Source organism: Phoca vitulina, unplaced genomic scaffold (assembly GCF_004348235.1).
Source record: "Phoca vitulina isolate PV1807 unplaced genomic scaffold, GSC_HSeal_1.0 scaffold293, whole genome shotgun sequence".
NCBI classification, from domain to species: domain Eukaryota; kingdom Metazoa; phylum Chordata; class Mammalia; order Carnivora; family Phocidae; genus Phoca; species Phoca vitulina.
In genome coordinates this window covers 6,054-32,224 of record NW_022589980.1, presented here as the reverse complement: position 1 = coordinate 32,224, position 26,171 = coordinate 6,054, and the positions used below count along the sequence as shown (strand labels likewise).

General features: G+C 43.7%; 1 protein-coding gene across 1 annotated transcript; it reads left to right on the top strand.

The window, feature by feature from the left end:
• The first annotated feature begins 1,294 nt into the window (after positions 1-1,294).
• Positions 1,295-25,410, top strand: NXF3 (nuclear RNA export factor 3). Its single transcript, XM_032399422.1, is given in 20 exon segments — positions 1,295-1,298; positions 4,049-4,223; positions 4,445-4,598; positions 5,266-5,349; positions 5,444-5,548; positions 5,662-5,773; positions 5,889-5,933; positions 6,089-6,177; positions 6,572-6,681; positions 8,458-8,494; positions 8,845-8,913; positions 8,999-9,054; positions 9,194-9,301; positions 9,422-9,480; positions 9,590-9,705; positions 9,798-9,840; positions 10,403-10,475; positions 11,015-11,197; positions 11,640-11,689; positions 25,337-25,410. Coding segments are annotated over 20 exon segments (1,746 nt in total).
• The last annotated feature ends 761 nt before the right edge of the window (positions 25,411-26,171 follow it).

The following is a 26,171-nucleotide window of genomic DNA, read 5'->3' as shown; positions in this document are numbered from 1 at the left end:
CTGTCTTACACTTCCCTTACCCCCAAATGTTCACACTCTCATGTGCAGAGTTTTCTTCACCTCTCTCAGGGACTGAATTTTCTCTCTCGGGGCATGGAGATCCAGGAAGGGATTGTGGCCAAAGAGTAGAAAATTCCAGAAAGTAGTGGAAAATTCCAGAAAGTTCTGGCTAATGCACTGGAGCCCAGGCGCCTCCCTCCTTTCTGCCTTGCAAAGCCCTCTGGTCTGAAGCTTTCAGAGCTACAGTTCTGTCTCTGACCACTAAGGGGCATCTACCTATACTGACTACGTTTTTTGGTAAAGGAAAAGGCATGATTTGTTTCATTCTACTCTCATTACAGTGACCCACCAAACTCTGTTTGCTATTTCCTTTTTAGTTTCCAGGTCTGCTGTGTGTGTGTGTGTGTGTGTGTGTGTCTGTGTGTGTCTGTGTGTGTGTTTGTGTGTGTTGTTTATGTTTTATTTTTGTTTTTGTTTTTTTGGTGGGGGAGGGTTTGTTTGTTTGCTATTATCTCTCTGGAATGAGTTGGAGATAATGCCAGCCGTGTGATTATTTTCAGAACATTCTTTTATTTTGCTCTAACTTAAGAAAAAAAAAATCCGACATATTGCAGCAAGAATTTAGTTAGGCTACATATGCATGGACATGTCACCGCCATTCCATGGAACTCAGTTGCAGTCTCTGTTTCTCCAGGTATCATCTGAATGACTCCAAACAAGCTCCAGCACCTCGTTAAGCTGCAGCAAACTTGCAAAGCTGGTGACTGTGATATCAGAGCCCCCTTGTGAGGAATCCAGGACAGAGCAGATGCAATGTAGCAAATCCAAAGCCTGGCCTGTAGCTGGCACTCAGAGTTCTCTGGGTTTGCAGAATGAGGGAACAAGATGTATTGCAGTGGATACAGAGCCTGGCATACAGAGTTCCTTGTGTTTGTGGCTGCAAGTACCTGGGTCCCACCCCTCGTGATTCTAATTGGCCTTGTCTGCAGGGCTGATTCAGTTGGAAACAATTCCCTGGTAGGCTGGTAACAAATTCAGGGGACAGGAATTATATGAAGTAAAGCCTCCTCTGGAGGCAGCCAAGGCTCTCTTCTCCATGCCTTTGAGGAAGGGATTTCCTGTAAGGATTCCGTCTTGTTTGTGTGACGCTGACAAAGTGGTTTGTGGCCTGCTCTCACCTTCCTCAGCAGCTGTCCCTGATCATCTCCAAACCTCCAGCTCCAGACCTCACGGATTCTCTTCACAAGCAACCTGCGAGGACACTGGTGACGGGCCACTGCCTTCGGTCCACACCATGCGTGAGTTGGTCAGCATGAGGCCTTGGTCTCAGATCCCCAGAGGGTATGAGGGGTTCTGGGTCCCTTCCCCCACCCCACCCCACCGGACACCCAGCCAACCCCCGTTTAGAGGAGGGGTGGAGAGGGCCCAGGCTGACTATTCTCCACTCTCTTGAGGAAATGGGCCAAGTGAGCCCTGACATTCCCATCCTGGTTCCACATGGAAAACCTCCTCTCCTATGGAAGTGGTCATGGCTGAGGTGAATTTCTTTTCACTGGTTGAGGGGATAGACCTGACTTATGTGGTCCTCACAGGTCCAGCCTTTGGAGAGTGGGGAGGGTCTCCTAGGTTGACGGGGGTGTGAGGCAAAGGGGAGGGGGGTTGGTTTAGATTAACATTCTTTGGATGCCTACTAGAGGTGGGGGAGGGGCAGAGAACCCACCATTACCCTTGACTCTGACATCAACTATTTAGGGTAGATTGTATTACCCCCAGGGACGATTCTTGAGGTTTGCCTTATAGCCCAGCATATGACCGATTCTGGAATGTTCCACGTGTAGTGTTTATGTGCACTGTTCCATGCCAATTAAGTAAATTTGTTAATTTACTTAATTCTCATTTTAAAATCTCCACCTAGTGGAATTTATGTCTGCCATTTTATGTGTCACTCAAGGAGGTGTGTTGCCACATTGTAATCGTGAATTTATCCATTTCTCCTTTTACTGTCATTGTTCGCTTTGCACATTTTGGCTCTGTGTTAAGACATGCACACCAATTTAGAATTTTGTATTAATGGCTTCTTTTTGCATTGAACCTTTTATCACAACGAAATCTCCTTTTCTCTAGTAATGTTATTTTTTTCTTGAAAGAATACCTTTCCCTTTAGTAATATGGGTATACCAGCTTTCAGTCGGTTAGTGTGTAAATGGTACACATTTTGCCAAGTTTTAATTTATTTTCAAATTTTCTAAATCATTAAATTTTGCATGTTTCTCCTTTAAGCAGCATTTGATGGAATGTTTTCTTTCCAGTCTCATAATATCTGTCTTTCTATGTGGAATAGCCAGTCTGAAACTTTTAATGTAAATATAGATATAACTTGGTTTCTGTATACCATATTAACTGCACATTTATTTCTGCCTGTTGTAAGGCCCTTTTCCTCTCCTTTCCTTGAAATGATTTAATATTTTCTTTTAGAGGGAGAGAGGGGTGGGGAGGGGCAGGGGGAGAGGGAGTGGGAGAGAGAGAGAGAGAATGGCTTGATCTCACACACCTGAGAACATGACCTGAGCCGAAAACAAGAGTCAGATCCTTGGGGTGCCTGGGTGGCTCAGTCAGTTAAGTGGCAACTCTTGATTTCGGCTCAGGTCGTGATCTCGGGGTCATGACTTCGGGATTGTGAGATAGAGCCCCGAGTTGGGCTCTTTGCTCAGCGTGGAGTCTGCTTGAGATTATCTCCCTCTCCCTCTGTCTCCCACTCTGCCCCTCCCTTCCCCCCTCCTCCGTGTCTCTCTCTCTCTCTCTCTCTCTCTCCCTCAAATAAATAGATATATAAAATCTTAAAAAAAAGTTTGGACACTTAACCGACTAAGTCACCCAGGCGCCCCTAATATATATATATATTTTTAGTATTAGATTGTTACCTCATTTGGCTGGACAGCTAAACATTCTTTAGCCATTCTTGTAGCGTTTACCCTTAAGACTATAATGTACTTTTTTTTTTGCCTTTTCATGGTCTTATGTAAATTACTTCTTTAAAGCTCTTCAGACAGAGAAGGAACTTTGGAACACTTTGATTCCACTCACACCCTCCCAATGTATTGCCATGAATTTTAATTCTATGTATATTTAAACCCCTAGAAGACATTAGCATCCTGGTGCTATATAGTCAATACTCATTTAGACTGGCCTACATATTCACAAATGCCGTTAGTCTTTCTTTCCTGCATCTTTGTGCCTCCATCTGGGATCGTGTTTCTTCTGCCTGAAGAAGAACCTTTAATATTTCTTTTAGTTTGAGTCTTCTGGTCACAAATTTCCCCAGTTTTGCTACATTAACATCACTGTGAAATGTACATCTTTTCTTTAGGAATGTTTTTCCTTAAAGCATACTTTGTCTCCTATTAGTATTGTTATACTGACTTGATTATCCTGTTACTTTGGGAAAGTTCTCAAGCAAGATCGCTTCAAATGCCACTTCTCCACGTTTCCCTCTCCTTCATTCCGGGACTCAAATGAAGCATGTGTTAGATATGCTCACTACATCTCCCTTAATTCTCTCCCTCTCTCTTTTCGTATTCTCCATATTATGTCTCTCCAGGCTTTTCTGGATATTGTCATCAGACCTAACTTTCGCTTCTCTAATTCTTTCTTCAGGCGGGAACTCACCTTTGACCCTTGAACCATAACACCAAACTTTCAGGGTGGATTTTGTTATCCCCCTAGGGCAGAGGAGGGAACTGTGAGTTAGAGATGACAGGCAACTTGTCCCAAGTCACCCAGCCTGAAAAGGGCAGAGCAAGGGCTAACGTCACAGATTAAACCCTAGGCCCAAACCCTTTCCTCTGTGCTCGTTTTCTTCTTGGCTGCACGTGCTCCCCACCTCTCATCTCCCAGGAAATGCAACCACAGTGAAGTTTTTCAACCTTTTTGGCACTGTGCTCTATTTCATTTTAGATGATAAAGTCAGTGATATTTCTTCATTAGCCATGATATTTCCCCAGAACCGTTTGTGGTGTTGGGACCACTGACGCGTTGTTCTCAATTTCAGGGCATAATGATGTAGGTAAGCTCTTACAAAGAAGAACAAGATGCTGGGGTATTTACCGAAGGAGATATAGCAACTGGTCTGAACAAGTCAGTTCTGGCATTCAACCTTCATCCCACCAGCAACAAGATGGAGATCCGGCAACAAATGGCGCTCACATGAGCACCCAAGTGAGATAGTAAGTGACCAGTCAGCATAGCTGAAATGTACCAGCCAGTGGAATACATAGCCCTGTAGCTGAATGTGTCATTCTCTTCTCCAACCTGGAAGAGTGAAGAATGATAGAATCAGGTTAATGGTTGAGCAAACTTTATTGTACCCTGGTATCAGTGGGCAAACGTGTAATGGAAGACTTTCTGAGCACGTGTGGACTACTTCCTTCTCTCCACTTCCCCACAGTGCTCCCTATGCCGTTTCACCGTGTCATCGGAGAGGCAATTTTCAGAAACAAGACCAAACCCAAGCTAACATGGAGGGAGAGCAAAAGCCTCCAGAGAGAAGAATGCAGCGGGAGAGGCAGGATGAGACCGTGGGGAAATGGTTCAAGATCATTGTGAGTGCCCCTGCAAAATGGACCTAATAAGTAGAAGAAGGTGAACAGAGGGAATTGTGTTGGACTCATGTAGAGACGCTACGTACTTTTCTGGGGGCAGAGGAGTGGGTAATCGGTCTTTTTATTACTAGCATCATTACATTTGTAGCATTACATATGTTAACATCCTAGTTAACATCCTAGATCAAGTAAGGGCAGACTCAGAGGAGCAATATAAAGGGAACAGACTGACTACAGGGAGAATCAGGTAAGTTGTCTAAGAGCAGAGGAAACTACAGCCAAGGAGATGGAGCAACTCCACACTGGAAGGCTCAGTTTAGCTCTAGCTGAGTGTGGGAGGAGGTTGTGTCTCTGGGGTCCCTGTTGGAGAAGCAGGCTAAGGCATCCTGCCCTGAGCTAGTATCACTTGGAACTTTAAAAAAGGAAGTACGTGTTAAACATCTTAAGTCGATTATTTGAAAAAAAGTGTTTGAATTGAAGGAAAAGTTATTTAGTAAATCCATGTCTGGCACAAGAGTTTGCAATAATGGATAATGTCCTATCATAAGAAATTATTTTAAAGCCCCCCCCCCCCAAAAAAAAAAGGTATGAAAGGAAGACATGGTTGGGTCTTATCTTAACCTTGGAATCCATTGTGTCAATCTCTTCCCCCATCTCTGGCTCCTAGATTCCATTCGGCATCAAATATGATGAGAAGTGGCTACTGGATCTGATTCAGGGACAATGCAGTGTCCCCTTCACCCCAGTGGAGGTAAGAGAAAACAGCAAAGCAGATGAGAAGAAACAGGGCAGATGAGCAGTGGCTCGGGTCTCATATTCTCTTTCTCTTGCTATTCTCCCTATAGTTTCACTATGAGAGAATGCAGGCCCAGTTCTTTGTTGAGAATGCCAACGTTGCCTTTGCATTGAAGAGTGTCAACGGCAAGATCTGGGATGAGGCTAATGAAAGGGTGTGTGTCAAGGAAGTGACTGGGGCCAGTTAGGGGCAAGAGGGCAGGACAGGGGCAAGGTCTTGTGTCAGATTTCCTGGTACTTGACCCAGCCCCTCTTGTGTTCCCTACAGATCTCTATCTTTATCTACCCCTCTGATGCACCCCACTCTGTGCACAAAGAGCTGAAGTCAGAAAAGGTGGAGCAGACAAAGGTAATGCAGACTCAAGAGTAGCTGTGCATCCGCATCCAGGCCCACATTTCCTTCCCACACCTATTGCCCCCCCATCTCCACCTCAAACTCAGAGCCACTGACCCCATCTCTAACTCTGCTGCTGACCATGAACAAATGATATGTAGTCTCCCAGCAATCTCTTAACATCCAGAGGGTCCTCTTTGCCCCTGGTATGCCTACAGCAGTAATTCTGGGGCAGCTGAGGGCAGAGGGGCCTGTCTGGGAAGGAGACTTAGGGATGGTAACGTGGGGAGGGGTTGGTGCTGGGGCTCTGCCAGCCGGGCCTCTCGCAGCCTTCCGATTCCCTCCTCTCGGCTTCTCGGAGACTTGATCACCCATGATATTGAAATGGTACCAAATCCTAGGAACAGCATGGCTGCCTCCCTGCAGACCCATGAAAAGAGCATGCCCGAGGTGAGGACTCAGTCCCAGTGCTGAGACTGATGCTGAAGGTGGGAGAGATTAGGTAGAAGAGGCAGATTGGTCTCAGATATCCCCTGTTGCGGTCCTCACTCTAACTTTTTCTTCATCATAGCTTTTGCCCTCGAGCCCGAGCACCAAGACCCCCTGCCAGCTGGATGGCTTGTCCAACACTCTGCAGAATGCCGCCAGCATCGAGAGCTTGACCCTCTCCAACAGTGAGGTGAGGTGTGGTACCCAGATCCTGCTTTGAGAGGAAGTTGGGAGTGCTCACGGGATGGTGACAAGAGTCAGGGGAGTGGATTTGTTGGAGAAGGGAAGGACCGGGGCTGCAGGGTCATCCTGGCCATCTCTCTCTGCTCCACGTGTTTCCTCCCCATAATTATAGGTGAAGTCTGCAGGGGAGTCGGACGAGGGCAAAAGTCTGCAGCCAGAAGAGATGAGTGCCGATAGAAGCCCCCTGTGCACCACCTTCCCTGATAAATCAACCAACATAAGGTCAGTTGTACACTGTGTCACCCCGTGGGACTCTGAACTATGCCTGACGGTGCCTGTTTGGAGGAGGCAGCAGCTCTGTTCCTTTGGGGGGACCGGAGACCCTATGCTCTCTTCTCTGTGTCCCTCGCCTGTGCTTAGACATCTCCTTCCCTTCCTCTGACCTGCTCACCAGTTTGTCTGGTCTGAGGTCCGTTTGCAGGTTGTCTGCACCCAGCCTTCTCTAGCGTGCCAACCCCAAAGTGTGATCTACGAAGCAGGGCTCCCCTTCCTCACTAGGACCAGAGTGACCACCTTGAGCCTGGTGCTGGTGCCCTGGACTGAGAGGGGCCCTCCAGCCCAGGGCCTCATGCTGAGACGGGCCTTTCTGCCTCCCTGCCGAGACAGGGCTTCCCTCCCTTGTTCTGAGAGGGACCCTCTTTTCCTTGAACCAAATGTATCCCCCCTCCAGTTCCAGGCTGCCTTGGTGGCTTTCCTGCCCCATGCTGAGGGCCGAGGTCCTGGGGGACTGCCATCATGACATCCGTTCCTCTGACCCCCTGCCAGGAGCTGGGCCCTCCTTGGGAGAAACCAGGGTTCCCTGAGTCAGGGGGCCGGAAGTGGGTGACTGCCAGTGAGCAGAGGGCTTCCTGAGGCAGGAATGGAAGGCAGAGGGCAGAGGTGCTTGAGAGGACAGAAGGACAGGCCTCTCAGAGGCACTGCCCCCTCCCCTCCCTCCGCATGTCACATCATCCAGACTGGTCCTTCAGAGGAGCCCTGGGTAGCCCGACATGCGTATAATCCCTCAGGCAAGGAACCAACTGGGACAGGCACAGGTGCACTGGGGTCATCAGGAGGGAAGGTGGTGATCATAAGAGGGGACCACAGACCCCCAGCTCCATGCTGACCTGGGGCTTGACCCTCTACTCCCTCTGGGGTAGGTCTCCTGCCCCCGTGGCTGCTTCGTTCCCCATGCCTGGCTCAGACTGAGCTCACACAAGTGACAAAGTTTCAACCAGCGTGCAATGGGCCCCCAGCCCAACACCTGCATGTTTTCCATTCCTACGTCGGATGCCAGGGCCAGCCAGGGCAGATGAAGGAAGGGACTGCAGGCAGAGAGCCATTTCCCCTTTCTCCTCTCTTCCTCCCTGACCCCCACCACCATGGTAGAGCTTCTTTCCCTTCCCTTTGTTTTGCTTTCTCTCCCTCTTTTGTCTCTACTCCCCTCTCCCTTCCTACCTTCAACCCCTCTTCTGTCTTCATCCCCCTCCCTCTCCCCCCCTGCCTCCTGGTTCCTGCCTCACTCACCTCCTTGCCCCAGCATCCCGGGCCACCCCTGGGGGGTGTCATGGTCCTGCAGCATGCTGGACCCCTAGTGAGGTAGCAGAGCCCTGGGCTTCCACCCCATTCCCTCTTCTCTCTGGAGCCTTTGGTGGGGACCTGAAGGAAGGAAGGGAGGCAGGAAGGAGAAGGCAGCCCTGGAGCCTGGGCTCCAAATGTTGCTTCTGGTGGCACTGGACACGGGAGTCAGGACAGTCTAGGTGGGATCCACCCAGGGGGAAAGAGAGGGAAGAGGGGGTGGGGTGGAGGAATGGAATCAGAGAGAGGAGGGGGAAGAGAGTGTGTGCTTTCCCTCTAGGTCCATCCACAAGGGAGGTGCCAAGGGCCCTGGAAGCCTAGGACAGTGCAGTGTAGGTGGGACGTACTGGGCTGTGTGTCAGGTGTAAGTGTGCTTGCTCCCATGATGAAGGACACCTGCAAAGTTTCACTGACTTTTCTGTTTTGTCTGGATTTCTGCAGCTCCATCCTGGAATTGTTTCCCAAGTTACTAAGCCTGGTAGGTGTATTCCTCGATCATTGACTCCTCTGCTGGCGCTGATGCTGCCCCAAACCTGCCCTGAAGCCATTTAGGTCTTGCAGAAGTTACAATTTTCATGACCCTTCAATCTCATGGAGGTCCAGATCCATGTGGGAACCCAACAAGGGCTCCAGATCGCCTTCAACCACGTTCTCCAGGGGCATCAGGGACCCCAAGACAGTGATCCCAAATGTAGTCTTGCCCATGTAATTTCCAGGGCCCTTTTGCACCTGGCCTCTGACCCTCACCCTCTCCGGGGCCCATCCTTTCCCTGATTGTTCAGCACCAACTCCTGGTCCACACTGCCCACTCCCTCTTCCTTTCCCCAGGACAGCCAGGAGTCACCTTCACCAACCAGTATCGGTATTGCAGCCCACAAGAGGTTACCAACCTGCAAGGTGAGGAGGGCGGATCAAGCCGGGTTTTGGGTGGTGCGTGAGGAGGGGTTATCGGCCGTGGTGCTGAGGACTGTTGTGATTTCAGGGAAGCTTCTTTGGATCTGATGCACTGAAGAGTCTAGTCCTGCAATTCCTGCAGCAGTAAGTACTCCTGGGAATCTGGGGAAAGGGATGGCTAGGATGGGTGAGGTCACCCAAGCTCAGGACTGCTGACTGGGTCTCGAAATCTCATTTGGGATCCACACCACAGAGATAGACTGTCCTCATTGCTCTCCCACAGGTACTACTTGATCTACGACTCTGGAGACCGTCAGGGTCTCTTCGGTGCCTACCACAATGAGGCCTGCTTCTCCCTGGCCATTCCCTTCAACCCCGAGGAGTCAGCCCCGTGAGTAGCAAAGCTCCGACTCTGCTCCTGGGCCCTGTGGCTCCCGAGTGGATACAGGGCAGCTCCTGGAAACACCCACACTGGCCAGACCACCACCTCCTGTTCCTCTTTCTCTCCTAGAAGCAGCTTGTGCGAATACTTCAAGGAAAGCAGGAATATGAAGAAGCTCAAGGACCCCTGTGCGTGTGTGATGGGGAAGACTGGGCAGGGAAAGAGGTGTGAAGTGGTAATTATAGGGCCTAGGGTGTGGCAACCGCTGACCTTTGCTTGTTTCTCCTCCCCCCATAGCCCTGCGTGTTCAGCTGCTGAAGCATACAAAATGTGACATCATGCGCTCCCTCTGTGTGCTGCCCAAAACTCAGCATGACCTCAACTCCTTCATGGTGGACGTGTGGTTCCAGACGGTGAGCACCGGCTTCCTCCCTCGGGCAGCCCCAGAAAGCCACGGGTGGGTAGGAAGTTTAGGTGACTTAGCACCTGGGCCCTTCCCTTTCAGGAGACGATGCTCTGCTTCTCTGTCAACGGGGTGTTCAAGGAAGGTGCGTGTGTGTAGAACCTCCTCCCCAGATGCTCCTCTGCTCTCTCCCTGCTGGCTGGGCTCCCTCTCAGAACTCTCCCAGCTTCCCTGGTGCCTTCCCTTCTCTTCCTATGCCCGTTATGTTCTCCCATTTCCACGCTCCCCTCAAATCATCCTGGTCTGAACTAGGTCTATGCCGGTCTGCCCCACATAGCTTGGGCATTAGGGACACAGTCTGTGGAGTTGGACAGCTCTCACCCTAGATCTTTACTCTGTGACCTTGGGCTCTTAACCTGTAAGTTTCTTCATTTGCTAATGGACCTAATGATGTCCATCTCTTGAGCAGCTGTGAAAAATGCATCAAATGCACTTCTGAAGTGGTTTCCACTGGTCCCAGCACATGGTAGTGTTCCTGTCACTGGGAACAGATTGCTTTCCCCATTCGGAACACCCTGACTCCCCACAGAAAAACTGTCCCCTTCAGCATGAATATCAAGTCAGACCCTGGCTGGGGAATGCTGTGTGAGTATGTAAAGCATGTGGAATGCTAAAGGGGTATTGTTGTTTGTTGCTCGTTGTTGAAGTGGAAGGCACGTCTCAGGATTCTGTTCGTGCCTTCACCCGGACATTCATCGCTACCCCTGTCAGCAGTTACAGGTGAGTGCTTTGTTATGGGTGGAACACCCAGTTCAGTATGAGTTCAGGGGTATGGGAATGGGGAGGTACAGGCTTCGGGGTGTTCTCAATATTGTGAAAAGCCAACAGGTACAACCAAGGAATCATGTCTCCTAGTGATTAAGAGCATCGGCTCTGGAATCAGATTATGGGTTCTTTCCCTGATCCCAACACTCACTAGTTTTGTGACCTTTGTCAAGTCACATGATCTCTTTGTGACCCAGTGACTTCCTCTGAAAACGGAGATTAGACTCTCCTCGGCAGTGTAAATATGGGTGTAAAATTGTCTGTGGTTTGGGGATAAACCTATAAATGTAGTGAAATTGGTTAGACAGTCTCTCCAAAGGTTGGCTCTGTGAAAGGTGAAGGAAAAGTAGAGGTACCAGCCAAGGAACCTGGGTGGCAGGCACAGTAAGGGTATGGAAAGAACCTGGTTGCTGAGTGGCAGTGGAAGCAGGATCGTTGTTGGGGTGTGGGGTTGTCTATCTGTCCAGTTTCTAAGGTCCCATTTTTTCCTTCAGTCTATGCATCGTGAATGATGATCTGTTTGTGAAGGACGCCAACCCCAAGGAGACCCAGAGCACATTCTCTATCCCAGTGTTCACACCCTCCTGCAGCTCCTGGCCCACCCTTTGCCAGAAGCAGCAGGGAATGGGGCAGACTTTCTCCACCCAGTCTGGGATGAATCTCCAGTGGTCTCAGAAGTGAGTGCTGGGGGTACATGGGGATAGGAGGGAGCTGGGAGTAACCAAGATTGAATCATGTCAACTTGCAGGTAACTTGTTTTGCTTATTTAGTTCACTCATCATCAACCCTGAACATTATCCTTTCATTACTTATAAGCTAAGCAGTTTATTTATTTATTTATTTATTTACTTACTTACTTACTTATTTTTAGCTAGCTTGTTTTTTAAAACAGTTGTTCGTTGCTTTCCTAAATCCATGGACCTGCACATTTATTGACAGACATTTTGGTTTCAGGAATTTTTCCCAGTACACACTGTGCCACAGGGCTCATTCCACTGCCTCAGTTGTGATAAATGTAGTGGCGTGTTTCTTTTGCACGGATTGGGAAATGGTACTGTGCAATCAGATTGTCTCCGGCTTTAGCTTTAATGGATGTCACCTGTGCTTTCTCCACCCTAGGTAACTTCACGACAGCCAATGGGACTACATTGGTTCTCACATGGCCCAAGGTGAGGTTCAGGAATTCAGGCCAAATGAGCCGAAACTGGGTGGCCTGGGGAGGAAACTCAGGGCTCCTGGCTCTGCTGATCTCCCAACTCCCTCTCTTCACTTCCTCCAGGCCAAGCACATGATTCCAGAGGAGACCCTCACCCAGACTCATCCAGGATCCTGAGAACACAGCCCTGACAAGAAACTGTTTTTTGTAGTCATCTTCATCATCTTTGCTGTCTATTTTCTCTAGCCTGAGTTAATCTCTGACTGAGCGGGAGGTTTGCTGGGAGCTGGGAAGCCAACGTTTAACTGACACTAATCTGCTCAAAGACCAACTGCGTATTTTCCCACCCGGGATCCCTGATTCTCTTCTTAATAAATAGTGGCATTGCGTGTTATGTTGAATCTCTGCAAAATCCATTCAAGGCCTGTATTTTGATCACTGGTCTACAGAGAAAGAAAAGGAGATCCAAAGAGGGTCAGTGACTCTTGGAGAACAGTAGGGTAGAGACTCAAATACTAGACCTCTCTTTAAAGCCCAGGCTCTGTGTGTGCCCCATGGCTGTGTGGCTACCAGGGTGGGGGATGTTCTCTTATTCTGTTATACCTGGGGATAGTGTTCTGTGCCCCTAGTGTATTAGTCAAGTATTTTTAGGCAGAGAACAGTATTCTTTCTTAGCCATACAAATCTATTCAAATTTAAAAGCAATCCATTTAGGGAAAAACAGCATTAAAGAGCCCAAGAGAACCTGGGAAGAATAAATTGCCATCATATATAACTTATATTGTATTAATATCCTTGACATATAAAGGAATCACTAGAAAGAGGGAAACAAGTATCAATCAAGAATTGTTATTAAAATCAATAGGAATACCCAAGATATGCATGAAATCCATCCAACCATAATAACCTACAAGAACACAACTGCAAATATTTAGACGTGGTACTAAATGAGAAAGTAAAGCTGACCTGGAGGCTGGTGTTCTCTGTCCCCAGTGTTCTTGTCAGATATTTTTATACATAGAATAGTATTACCTTCTTAGCCATATACATCTATTGAAAAGCAACCTGTTTGAAGAAAAGCAACATTAAAAAGCACATGAAAATCTTGGGATAAAAAATTGTCTTCATGTATAACTGATATAAATATCCTTGATATATTAAAAAAAATCAGTAGATCAGATACTGAGATCAACCTAAAATTCTTATTAAAAGTATATAATAATGCCCCAAAAGTCTATGAAAGTCTATCCAAACATAATAATAATAAAAACACATTTGCAAACTTTGAGATAAGATACTAAATGAGAAAAGAAAGCTAAAGACTTTTATTTCCAGGAAAAATATATATATATTGTGTGTGTGGGTTTGTGTGTGTGTGTGTGTGCATACTGATACACTGTATAGGATGTGTAGAAAACTCATTAATTATAAAAGTGCATGTGTCAGGTAAAAATATTTGGAAAAGACATAACCTCTTAGAAGCAGGATTTTTTTTTTTCTTTAGGTCAGAGAAACCCCCCCCCCCCGCCCTCTGGTGTGTAAGGTACCTATTGGGGTCTGGAGGAGATGGAGAATTATTGATATGAGGAAGGCCCCTCAGAGTCAGTTCTGGAAGGCGTTCACAGGTGGACCCTCCCTTGAGGCCTAGGAGCATAGTGGAAGGAGGGGGTTCAAATGTAGGGGCAGACCTTGTGTGCCTTCATGAGCAGATAAGTAAACAGCCTTTCAGACCTACGCCTCCTGAGCAGCCTCTAGGTTGCTACTGTCTATGGTTGAGAACTAGGAATGCTTCCCTAATTACTTCCATGTCTATTGCAATCCTTATTCTCCATCCTGTTTATAAAACACATAACTACTCAATCAAAATCGGGCAGGTCTGAGGCCACAGGAAATTACTCAGAATAGGAAAGGCAAAAGCAATCCCAAGGTTCCCAGCCTGGTGTCTGCTGGGACACCTGCCACCTGCTAGGACACCTGCTGGATGGGAACCTGCCATCCTAGCTCTGATGTTTTTTGCCTTACAAGGGTCCTGCTCAGATGTTTATCTTCTATGCACCCAATGAAGCTTTGGGTTAAGGATCAAGATCATAACCCATTTCCTTTTGTTTCATGTGCTTTTGTGACCCTAGTTTTTTAACTTTTTTGTCATCCATTCTCTCTGTATCAGCAGAAAGACTGCCCTCCTATGTCATCACTGGGTGTTCTATAAGCCAAAGCTTAATTTTATATGTAATGAGGACTTATGAAGATTTCTGAATGGGTGTAGTGACAAAATCATCTTCCTTTTGAATGCCAGTGACAAATATATATTAACAATATAAATATTATAAATATGTATATGTATACATATATATTTCCATACCTAATCTTACCAATTAATAACTATCCTTTTTAAAAAAAATTACTAAAAGAGAAATTTCCGTAGTAATTTTAACAATGAGGGTGTTATGCTCAAATTTTTTGAAAACACACTTGCTTTTGAAAATGCAAATTTGTTCCAGTTCTATTGAGTTTATCTGAGAGAAACACTAGATAAAAGAGGATAATTAGACCCAACTGAACCAAGCCACAAACCTCAAATATCTACCAGCTCCCTCAGTCCACAGTAAGTGTTATCAGCCACACCCATCCACATTTGATGTTAGCATTTTCTGTGTGATTCAGTTAGCTTTCTTTCCACCACTTGATATCTCTTCTGTGTATGCTCTGATCAATGAACATGGTATGTCTCATCATGTATTTAGATTTCATCATTATTTTGTAGTTTTCAGCATACAAGTCCTATAAAGGTTTCTTAAAATTACACCTAAATATTTTTGAGTGATTGCAAATGACATGGTGCTTTTAGGTTCAAATTAGAATGTCTGTGTGTTCATTGCTACTTTATAGACATGCAATTGGTTTGTCCATTTATCTTGTATCTTATTACCTTGTTAAACTCACTTACTAGTTTTAAGAAGTGTGTGTGTGTGTGTGTGTGTGTGTGTGTGTGTTTTCCTTGGGATTTTCTACATAGACAATTATGTCATCTGCAAATAAGGAGATCTTTTTTTCTTCCCCTCAAATCTGTATGTCTTTTACTTCCACTTTTTAAATTTCTTTCTTTCTTCTTTCTTTCTTTCTTTCTTTCTTTTCTTTCTTTCTTTCTTTCTTCTTTCTTCTTTCTTTCTTTCTTTCCTTCTTCTTTCTCTCTTTCTTTCCCTCTCTTTTGCCCATTGCCCCTGCTGGAACTTCCACACCATGTTCAATAGAAGCAGTGAGAGTGTACATTTTTCCTTTTTCTCCAGATATTATTAGGTAGGAAACCATTCAGTCTAGCATCATTAAATATAATTTTGCTGTAGGTTTTTTTGTAGATGCTCTTTATTAAGTTGAAGAAGTTTGCCTTTATTTCACAAAGAGAAAATCAATTAGAGCTAATAAGTGAATTTAGCAATGTTGCAGGCTACAATATCAAAATTTTAAAAAATGCATTTCTATGCATCATCACAGAACAATCTGAAAATGAAATTAGGAAGATAATTTCAAATACAGTAGCATCAAAGAGAATAAAACACATGAATAAATTTAACTGGGAAAACGCAAAACTTATATTCTGAAAACCACAAAGCATCATTGAAAGAAATCAAGACCTACTTAAATGGAAAGATGGAGGAGGAGGCAAGATGGCGGAAGAATAGGGGACCTCCTTTCATCTGGTCCCTTGAATTTAGCTAGATAACTATCAAATCATTCTGAACACCCACGAATTCAACCTGAGATGTAAGAAAAAAAAAATCTGGAACTCTACAAGTAGAAAAGCGACCACTTTCTGCAAGGTAGGAGGTGCAGAGGAGTGAATCTGAGGGGATATATCAGAAGATAAACAGTGGGGGGAGGGAGCCTCAGTAAGCTGGCTACCAGAAAGTGACATAGCCCAAGAGGGCAAAATCAGAACCCTTAGAAATCTGCTCCAGTGAGAGACATCCCTGACTGAAAGGAGCTCGGGTGGTGAAAAGGGGCAAATTTCTAGATGGGACTGTGTGGTCTCAGGATCCCTGGAGTCACAGAAATAACCGGGGTGCCTGGGCCAGTAGAGTTCCCAAGCATTGGAACAGGGAAAGTGGTTAGGGTCAGTGAGCCCAGGAGGGGGCTCTCAGCTCGGTTTGCCATAAACTGCGAGCAGAGGCTCGATAGGGTGACTGCTCTCCGTGTGGGGACCGTGCAAATGACAGGAACTCAGAGCGCCTGCACCTTCCCATGGGAGGGGCAGAGTGGGTGCGTGCAGACTCCAGGGACGGCTCTCAGTGCCTGAACCCTGCAATAAGCAGGAATGCGGTGGCCGTCCGCCCCCCCGCCAGGGGCTGAGTGGGTGCATGCATGGCGGGGCAACAGCTCTCAGGGTGAGAACCTTGTAAAGGACAGTAGTGGACAACCCTCTGCTCACCCCCTGGAGGGACAGAGCGGGTGTGCGCAGGATTCGGAGTCCGCTCTCTGTTGCCAGGGCCCTACAATGTGCAGGACCCTCCTCCTTTCCCCCAGGAGGATCAGTGTGGATGCACACTGTAGGAGTCTGCAGAGTTTGGCACACACAAAAGTGAAGACCATTTATCCCTGAGGGTTTACTGAAGAGAGGGGATAGGGATCTTTCGGCTCTGGGGCTGGAGATGAGGCACGGCCATTTTTATTTTGATCCTCTAAAGAAGCCCGGAGAGCCTTCCAAGAACAAAAGCCACACAGAGGACCAGCTTACACTGAGCCTGGCCCCCTGGCAAGGGGTGGAGCAACTCCACCCAAGCAAAGACACCTGAGAAGCAGCGTGACAGGCCCCTCCCCCAGAAGACCAACTGGAGGAATAGGTGCACAGCAAGTTTATGGACCACACAAGACTGTAAAACTCCAGCGCTGGGGGAAAATAGTATAAACCCCTAGTCAGACTCATGGAAAAGAAAAGAGAAAGGACCCAAATTAATAAAATCATGAATGAAAGGGGAGAGATCACGACCAACACCAAGGAAATACAAACAATTTTAAGAACATATTATGAGCAACTATATGCCAAGAAATTAGGCAATCTGGAAGAAATGGATGCATTCCTAGAGACCTATAAACTACCAAAACGGAAACAGGAAGGAACAGAAGATCTTAACAGACCCATAACCAGCAAGTAAATTGAAGCATTAATCAAAAACCTCCCCAAAAACAAGAGTCCAGGGCCAGATGGCTTCCCAGGGGGAATTCTAACAAACATTTAAAGAAGAAATAATACCTATTCTACTGAAGCTGTTTCAAAAAATAGAAATGGAAGGGAAACCTTCCAAACTCGCTCTATGAGGCCAGCATTATCTTGTTCCCCAAACCAGACAAAGGCCCCACCAAAAAGGAGAATTACAGACCAATATCCCTGATGAACATGGATGCCAAAATACTCACCAAGATACTAGCCAATAGGATCCAACAGTACATTAAAAGGATTATTCACCAGGACCAAGTGGGATTTATTCCTGGACTGCAAGCGTGGTTCAACATCCACAAATCAATCAACGTGATACATCCCATTAATAAACGAAAGGACAAGAATCATATGATCCTCTCAACAGATGCAGAAAAAGCATTTGACAAAATACAACATCCTTTCTTGATTAAAACTCTCCACAGTGTAGGGATAGAGGGAACATACCTCAATATCATAAAAACCATCAACAGAAAGCCCACGGCGAATGTCATTCTCAATGGGGAAAAACTGAGAGCTTTTCCCCTAAGGTCAAGAGCACGACAAGGATGCCCACTCTCACCACTGTTGTTGAACATAGTACTAGAAGTCCTAGCCTCAGCAATCAAACAACAAAAGGAAATAAAAGGCATTCAAACTGGCAAAGAAGAAGTCAAACTCTCACTCTTCACAGATGATATGATACTTTATGTGGAAAATCCAAAAGACTCTACCCCAAAATTGCTAGAACTCAAACAGCAATTCAGCAAGGTGGCAAGATACAAAATCAATGCACAGATCAGTTGCATTTCTATACACTGACAATGTGACTGAAGAAAGAGAAATTAAGGAATCGATGCCATTTAAAATTGCACCAAAAGCCATAAAATACCTAGGAATAAACCTAACCAGAGAGGTAAAAGATCTGTACTCTAAAAACTACAGGACACTTATGAAAGAAATTGAGGAAGACACAAAAAGATGGAAAAATATTCCATGCTCTTGGATTGGAAGAATAAATATTTTTAAAATGTCTATGCTACCCAGAGCAATCTACACATTCAATGCAATCCCTATCAAAATACCATCGAAATTTTTCCCAGAGCTGGAACAAATAATCCTAAAGTTTGTACAGAACCAGAAAAGACCCCAAATAGTCAGAGGGATGTTGAAAAAGAAAGCCAATGCTGGCAGCATCACAATTCCTGACTTTAAAGTATATTACAAAGTTGTGATCGTCAAGACAGCATAGTACTGGCACAAAAACAGACACATAGATCAATGGAACAAAAAAGAGAATCCAGAAATGGACCCTCAACTCTATGGTCAACTAATCTTTGACAAAGCAAGAAAGACTATCCAATGCAAAAGAACAGTCTCTTGGATAAATGGTGCTGGGAAAATTGGACAGCCACATCAGAAGAATGAAACTGGACCATTCTTTTACGCCATACACAAAGATAAATTCAAAATGGATGAAAGACCTAAATATGAGACAGGAATCCATCAAAATCCTAGAGGAGAAACACAGGCAGCAACCTCTTCAACCTGGGCCGCAGCAACTTCTTGCTAGACACGTCTCCAAACGCAAAGGAAGCAAAAGCAAAACCGAACTATTGGGACTTCATCAAGATAAAAAGCTTCTGCACAGCAAAGGAAGCAGTCAATAAAACTAAAAGGCAACCTGTGGAATGCGAGAAGATATTTGCAAATGACATGTCAGATAAAGGGCTAGTATCCAGAATCTATAAAGAACTTATCAAACTCAACACCCCAAAAAACAAATAATCCAGTCAAGAAATGGGCAGAAGACATGAACAAACAATTTCTCCAAAGAACACATACAAATGGCTAAGACACGTGAAAAAATGCTCAACATTACCTGGCATCAGGGAAATACAAATCAAAACCACAATGAGATTCCACCTCACACCAGTCAGAATGGCTAAAAATAACAAGACAGGAAAAAAAGAATGTTGGTGAGAATGTGGAGAAAGGGGAACCCTCTTACACTATTTATTGGTGGGAATGCAAGCTGATACAGCCACTCTGGAAAACAGTATGGAGGTTCCTCAAAAAGTTAAAAATAGAGCTACCCTACGACCCAGCAATTGCACTACTAGGTATTCACCCCAAAGATACAGATGTGGTGAAATGAAGGGGTACCTGCACCCCAGTGTTCATAGCAGCAATGTCCACAATAGCCAAACCATGGAAGGAGCCGAGATGTCCTTCAATAGATGAATGGATAAAGAAGATGTTATTTTATATATATATGTATCTCACTCCTTCTTAATCCACTCATTTATCCATGGACACTGGGGCTGCTTCCATAATCTGGCTACTGTAAATAATGCTGCAATAAAAATAGGAGTGCATGTATCCCTTTGAATTAGTGTTTTTGTATTCTTTGTGTAAATACCCAGTAGTGCGGTTGCTGAATCATAGGGTAGTTCTATTTTTAACTTTCTGAGGAACCTCCATATTGTTTTTTACCGTGGCTGCACCAGTTTGCACCCCCACCAGCAGTGCAGGAGGGTTCCTTTTTCTCCACATCCTCACCAACACTTGTCATTTCTTGTGCTTTTTATTTTAACCATTCCGACAGGTTTCAGGTGGTATCTCATTGTGGTTTTGATTTGCATTTCCCTGATGGTAAGTGGTGATGAGCATCTTCTCATGTGTCTGTTAGCCATCTGGATGTCTTCTTTGGAGAAATGTCTGTTCGTGTCTTCCGCCCATTTTTAATTGGGTTATTTGGGACTTTTTGGTGTTGAGTTGTATAAGTTCTTTATATATTTTGGATACCAAGCTTTGATCAGATATGTCATTTGCAAATATCTTCTCCCATTCAGTAGGCTGTCTTTTAGTTTTGTTGGTTGTTTCCTATGCTGTTCAGAAGCTTTTTATTTTGATGTAGTCCCAATAGTCAATTTTGCTTTTGTTTCCCTTGCCTCAGGAGACCTATCTAAGAAAGATGTTGTTATGGCCAATGTCAGAGAAATTATTACCTGTGCTCTCTTCTAGAAGTTTTATGGTTTCCAGTCTCACATTTAAATCCTTCATCCATTTTGAGTTTATTTTTGTGTATGGTGTACGAAAGGGGTCCAGTTTTCCCAACACCATTTGTTGAAGAGACTGTCTTTTTCCCACTGGGTATTTTTTCTTCCTTTGTCAAAGATTAATTGACCATATAATGGTGGGTTTATTTTTGGACTTTCTATTGTGTTCTATTGATCTATGCATCTATATTTGTGCCGGTACCATACTCTTTTGATTACTGCAGCTTATTAATATAACTTGAAGTCTGGAATTGTGATAGCCCCATTTTTTTTTTTTCTTTTTCAAGATTGCTTTTGCTATTCAGGGTCTTTTGTGATTTCATACAAATTCTAGGATTGTTTGTTCGATTTCTGTGAAAAATGCTGTTTGTATTTTGATAAGGATTACACTAAATGTGGATTGCTTTGGGTAGTATAGACATTTTAACAATATTTGTTCTTCCAATCCATGAGCATGGAATGCCTTTCCATTTGTTTGTGTTGTCTTCAATTCCTTTCATCAGTGTTTTATAGATTGCAGAGTACAGGTCTTTCACCTTTTTGGTTAAGTTTATTCCTATGCATTTTATTCTTTTTGGTGCAATTGTAAATGGGATTGTTTTCTTAATTTCTCTTTCTGCTGCTTCGTTATTAGTGTATGGAAATACAACAGATTTCTATATGTTGATTTTGTATCCTGTGAATTTACTTAATTCATTTATCAGTTTTAGTAGTTTTTCAGTGGACTCGGTAAGGTTTTCTATATACAGTATCACGTTATCTGCAAAGAGTGGAAGTTTGATTACTTCCTTGCTGTTTTGGACGCCTTGTTGATGTTGTTGTTGTTGTTGTTGTTGTTGTTGTTGTCTGATTTTTGTGCCTAGGACTTCCAGAACTATGTTGAATAACAGCAGTAAGAGTGGACATCCTTGTCTTATTCCTGACCTTAGGGGAAAAGCTCTCAGTTTTTGCCCATTGAGGATGATATTAGCTGTAGGTTTTTCATATGCGGCCTTTATTATGTTCAGGTAGGTTCCCTCTAACAGTAGGCTGTCTTTTAGTTTTGTTGATTCTTTCCTTTGCTGTGCAGAAGCTTTTTATATTGATGTAGTCCCAAGAGTTTATTTTCGCTTTTGTTTCCCTGCCTTAGGAGACATATCTAGAAGAATGTTGCTATGGCTGATGTCAGAGAAATTACTGCCTGTATTGTTGTGGAATTCTTAAGCCTTTATTTCTTCTCTGGTTCTTACAACCCCCCAGGCTGGTTGCCAAAACTCTCTTTTGTTTTCCATAAGGTGGCACTATAGTTCAAGTTTGTGTTTCCTCCTCTGCCCAGAGATCCTGGTCTGCTTTTTGGAAGCATTCTGTTTATTGGAGCTTTCTCTTACCACTGCACTTGGGAGTGCACACTGGGAGCCTGACCAACAGTAGGGGAGGTGTGGGTTTAGCCCTCAGGGTGTTGGGAGTGCCTGCAGGCCCACTGTGGGGGATCCTGTAGTGAAGTTCTCCCGGGGGCTTGTGGGCCAACTTCCTGCTAAAGTCCTGTGCGTAGTCAGCAAGTATCATGTCCCTTTAATGCCCCTTGATATTCTTATCTGCCTCTTCCCAGTATCTTCTGCCCCTACCCTCACTCAAGTCGTGGAAGTCCTGCCTTAGTACTCTGGTGCTGCTGGAGAGCAATGAGTTTGTCCAGCAGCATCCAAGAAAGCTGAGGTAGCCAAGCACTCATTCACTTTCTCCTTTTACTGCGTGAGAGGTCACTGCCAGCTAGTTCAGCATCATGCTGTTTTGCCTTGGATGGGCAGCACTGGCAAAGTTCCTCTTACCCTCTTCAGTGCATCCAGACTCATATTTTTTTGTTGTTGTTCCAACAGAGAGGTGGACTCTCTACTCAGGTACATGTATTTGTGGATGGATTTCTAATTAGTTGTCAAAAAGGGGGGACCAAAAGGAAGGACATCTTATGCTGCCATCATGCTGATGTTTGGTTCTACAAGTATTCATTCTTTGAAAGTCCTGAAAACACATCTTTTGAAGTTATACTATAATTTATTGAATCAATCCCTAGTAGATATACTTTAATTTTTTCAAACCTTGTTTATTATCAACATTGCACCAATAACACCTTATGCATATAGTCTTCCATAAAACATGTGCCAATATATACTCCCACTTACACTGAATATATCACAATATTTGACTTATGCTCTGATGAACACAAGACATAATCATTTCTAAATACCTAAACATGCAGAAATGTAGATAGAAATACATAAGAGACACAAATGTACTCATCAACCGATTTATAACATATTGGCATTTTATCATGTGTGATCTAGATTTTTTTATTAAATATTATGAATATGCCTCAATCCATCTTGCTTTTCTTTCATTCCATTCTCTCCCGAGAGGCAACTGCACTTTAAGCCTTATGTGCCCTTATGTATGTTTTTATACTTTTATAGATATTTTTATGGCCATAAGTAATATACAACATTACTTTTAGAGACTTAAGAACGGTTGAGAATGGTCCTATAAGAAATGTTTGCTTTTGAAACACACTTTTCTTACATGATATTATGCTTCGTTTTTCATACATATTGATATATGGAGTTATAGGCTTTTTATTTTATTTTTTATTAAAGATTTATTTACTTACTTTAGAGAGACAGAGTGCATGAGCAGGGGGAGGGGCAGAGGGAGAGAGGGAGGGGAAGCAGACTCCCCACTGAGCGGGGAGCCCTAGAGGGGGCTTGATATCAGGACCCTGAGATCATGACCTGAGCCAAAACCGAGAGTCAGACACTTAACCAACTGAGCCACCCAGGTGCCCCTATAGGTCTTTTATTTTAACTGAAGCATTGTGTTCCATTGTATAAATGCACCACAATCTGTTTGTTTTCTTATAGATGGGAATGCAAGGGTTTTTTTTATGTCTGTTTGTTGTTATTATTTTTACCTTTATTTTTCATAATTATTTTTGTTTTGTACAGTATTAGAATGAATGGATATCATTGTTCCTAGTTCTTTCCCTCCTTGTGCCAACAAATGTTTCAATATTTTATCAATCCTGTCTGGCCAAGGTTTTCTCAAATCTGCCCTTACATAACAATCATTCAAGGTGTTTGCTAAACAAACAGAATCCCAGTTCCATGTCCTCAAATTTCTAATTCACCAGGTCAGTTAAGGGGTCTAGAAGCTTGTATTTTTCAGTAGTGCCTCAAGCATTTCCAAAGATCAGGCAAAGTCTGGGAAGCTCCTCTTTGATCAGTTAACAAGAAATCATCTCATTAAATTCTTAAGTGGCTTTTCTTTAATTTTTAGTTCAACTTCTGTTCTTTTATATCTCCATTGTCTTTAATGATTAGGTTAAAAATTTAAAAATACAGACATGCATAATGTAGCAAGTTAACAAATTTGATAAACATCCCTATTCATTTTTACTATGCAAATACATACACAGAAGACAACTTTAATTACCCAAGGAGAAATACAATAATCATTTAGAATGGTAAATAACTTCTTCTTCTTCTTCTTCTTTTTTTTTTTTAAAGTAGCTCCATGCCCAGCGTGGAGCCCAATGGGAGGCTTGAACTTGCAACCCTGAGATCAAGACCTAAGCTGAGATCAAGAGTCTGACACACACCCAACTGAGCCACCCAGGCACCCCTGGAATGGTAAATAACTTCTAAGTAAAGTATCCCTTATACAAGAAACCATTCTTCCCTAACCACGTAACCCTTATGTGATAGATAAGAATTGTCCTAATGCTGAAAGTTTTATTGCTGTTCTTTTCATGGTCATTAAAGACTTTTTGTTGCATTTGTTTCAAATCAAAACATTTTTCAGTACGATAACACAAGTCACAGAACAATAGTGCTTGTGAAAATTACTGATGTTTTAAAATATGTAACTGTTAAAAAAGATATGTGACAGTTAATGTAACATATCCAGTTCAGAGCTTGATAAGATTTTTTTTTAAAAGAACTTTGTTCCTCCTCTACAAAAGCCAGTTCATCTTGATAATGTCAGAAATAATTATTTTTAAAAATTCCAGTTGAGACAGAAACCAACATGAGTGGGATAGTTTCCCTAAGTCTTAAATAAAACGCAAAAGATTGTCTGCTTTATTTATACCTCCATCACACAGAATCACACAGAAGTTATATGTATATATAGAAACATTTCATTCCTTTTACGGTCCATAAAATTCCAGTGTATTGGTGTACCAAAAGCTGTTAAACGACAAGTGTGGTTGATGCCTCACACAGAAGGTTGCTTCACCCACAAAGCACCAACATAGCTCCTGTTGAAAAACGCTGCAAATTTTGGATTCTTACCAAAATTTCACCATCACCAAATCACTTCCATGAAGCTCTGTGAATGTCACTCGCTCTCCAGAAAGACTGTGAAATTTAGATTCTCATATGTAGTGTATTATAAATAATGCCCGCACTTTCACTAACAGTTATTTAAAAATGCAATATGGCAAATATATATACATGTGCAATAAAGTACAAAGACTAATTTTACAGACACCAAAGTACTCATTACCTAAATTTACCACCTTCTGATATTTAGCATTCTTTCCTGGCAGTTCTCACACCACCTGCTTCAGAGCAACATACTAGAAGGGGGGGAAATCGGAGGGGGAGAAGAACCATGAGAGACGATGGACTCTGAAAAACAAACTGAGGGTTCTAGAGGGGAGGGGGGTGGGAGGATGGGTTAGCCTGGTGATGGGTATTGAGGAGGGCACGTTCTGCATGGAGCACTGGGTGTTATACACAAACAATGAATCATGGAACACTATATCTAAAACTAATGATGTAATGTATGGGGATTAACATAACAATAAAAAAATTAAAAAAAAAAGAAGGACAAGTGGCATGCTGTGGGTGAACAGAGCATGGGGTGGTACCTTCAAATGGTGAGATGGGATTGCCAGTGAAGCATCAAGAAGGAGGTGCCATTTGAGCTGAGAAAGGATAAATAGTCAAGGAAAGTTCTCCAAGGGGCCATTCCAGGTCTGATCCATGGTACAGATGAAAGAATGTGCAAAGGTATACTTGGTGGTTACATAGATAATCCAGTATTGCTTCAGTGTAAGACACTTGGATGGATAAATTGAGAAATTATGGAAAGATAGGGCCAGCCAAGTCTCTGAGAGCCTCAAACACTGTGGCCACAGAATCAGGATACTTCCCTATAGGTTGTTTGTTTCCAAACCTGACTGAGCATCAGAACTTCTGTATTTTTGTTTGCTTGTTTGTTGTTTAATTTTGGTGTTGGGGATAGGTAAGGGGGAACAAACATCAAGATCTGAGCTGGACTCCTCCAAGTTAACTTCTTAACCTACCATTAGGCCTGGACAATCAATGCTTGTAGTTTTTGTCTCGAGATGATTAACTCTGTCTTTCAAACTTAGGATCTAAGTGTGAGAGGATCTACAAGTTTCACCTGAAATCTCCACAGATGTATGCTGAAGATGCACACCATTAACACAAGGAAGTTTCCACTCACTCTGTAAAATAAAAATCCTTAGCCAAACCCTTAATCTCAGAAACATAGGATATCAGGGCTGTACAGGGCCTGAGTCCAACAGCATTAGTTTTCATAAACACCACCATATAACCACCACCCCAATCCAGACACAGAACATTATCAGTACCCCACAGGGCTCTTCCGTGTCCTCCTCCAAGCCATTACTACCACTGCCTCTATGCAAAGTTCACTACTATTCTGATTGCTAATGTCATAGATTAGCTTGCCTGTTTTTGATCTTTACAAAAAGGAAATCATACAGTATTGAACTCCTTTATGTCTGGCTTCTTTAGGTCTGTTAGACTTATTCAAATTATCACATTTTGCAATAGTTTATTTTCCTTGCTCTACAGTAGTCCATTCTTTGACTTTGCCAAATTAATTTACCCATTCTTGTTGGTGGGCATTAGGTTGTTTTCAGCCTTGGGTTATTATGAATGATGCTGCTATGAACATTTTTCTGCATATATTTTTGGTGCACAAAAATTATTTGTCATTGAAAATATACCTATGGGTGTAGTTGGTAGGCTATCAGATGTGTGCAAGTTCAGCCCTAGTAGATACTAACTGGTTAACGAAGTGCTTGTATCAGTTCATACCCTATCAGCAGTGTAGAGTTCCACCTACTTCGCATCCACATCAACAGTTGGTTTTGTTAGTTAGTTTTAATTTCAGCCATTGCTGAGGACATTGTATTACGGTTTTAGTTTGGATTTTCC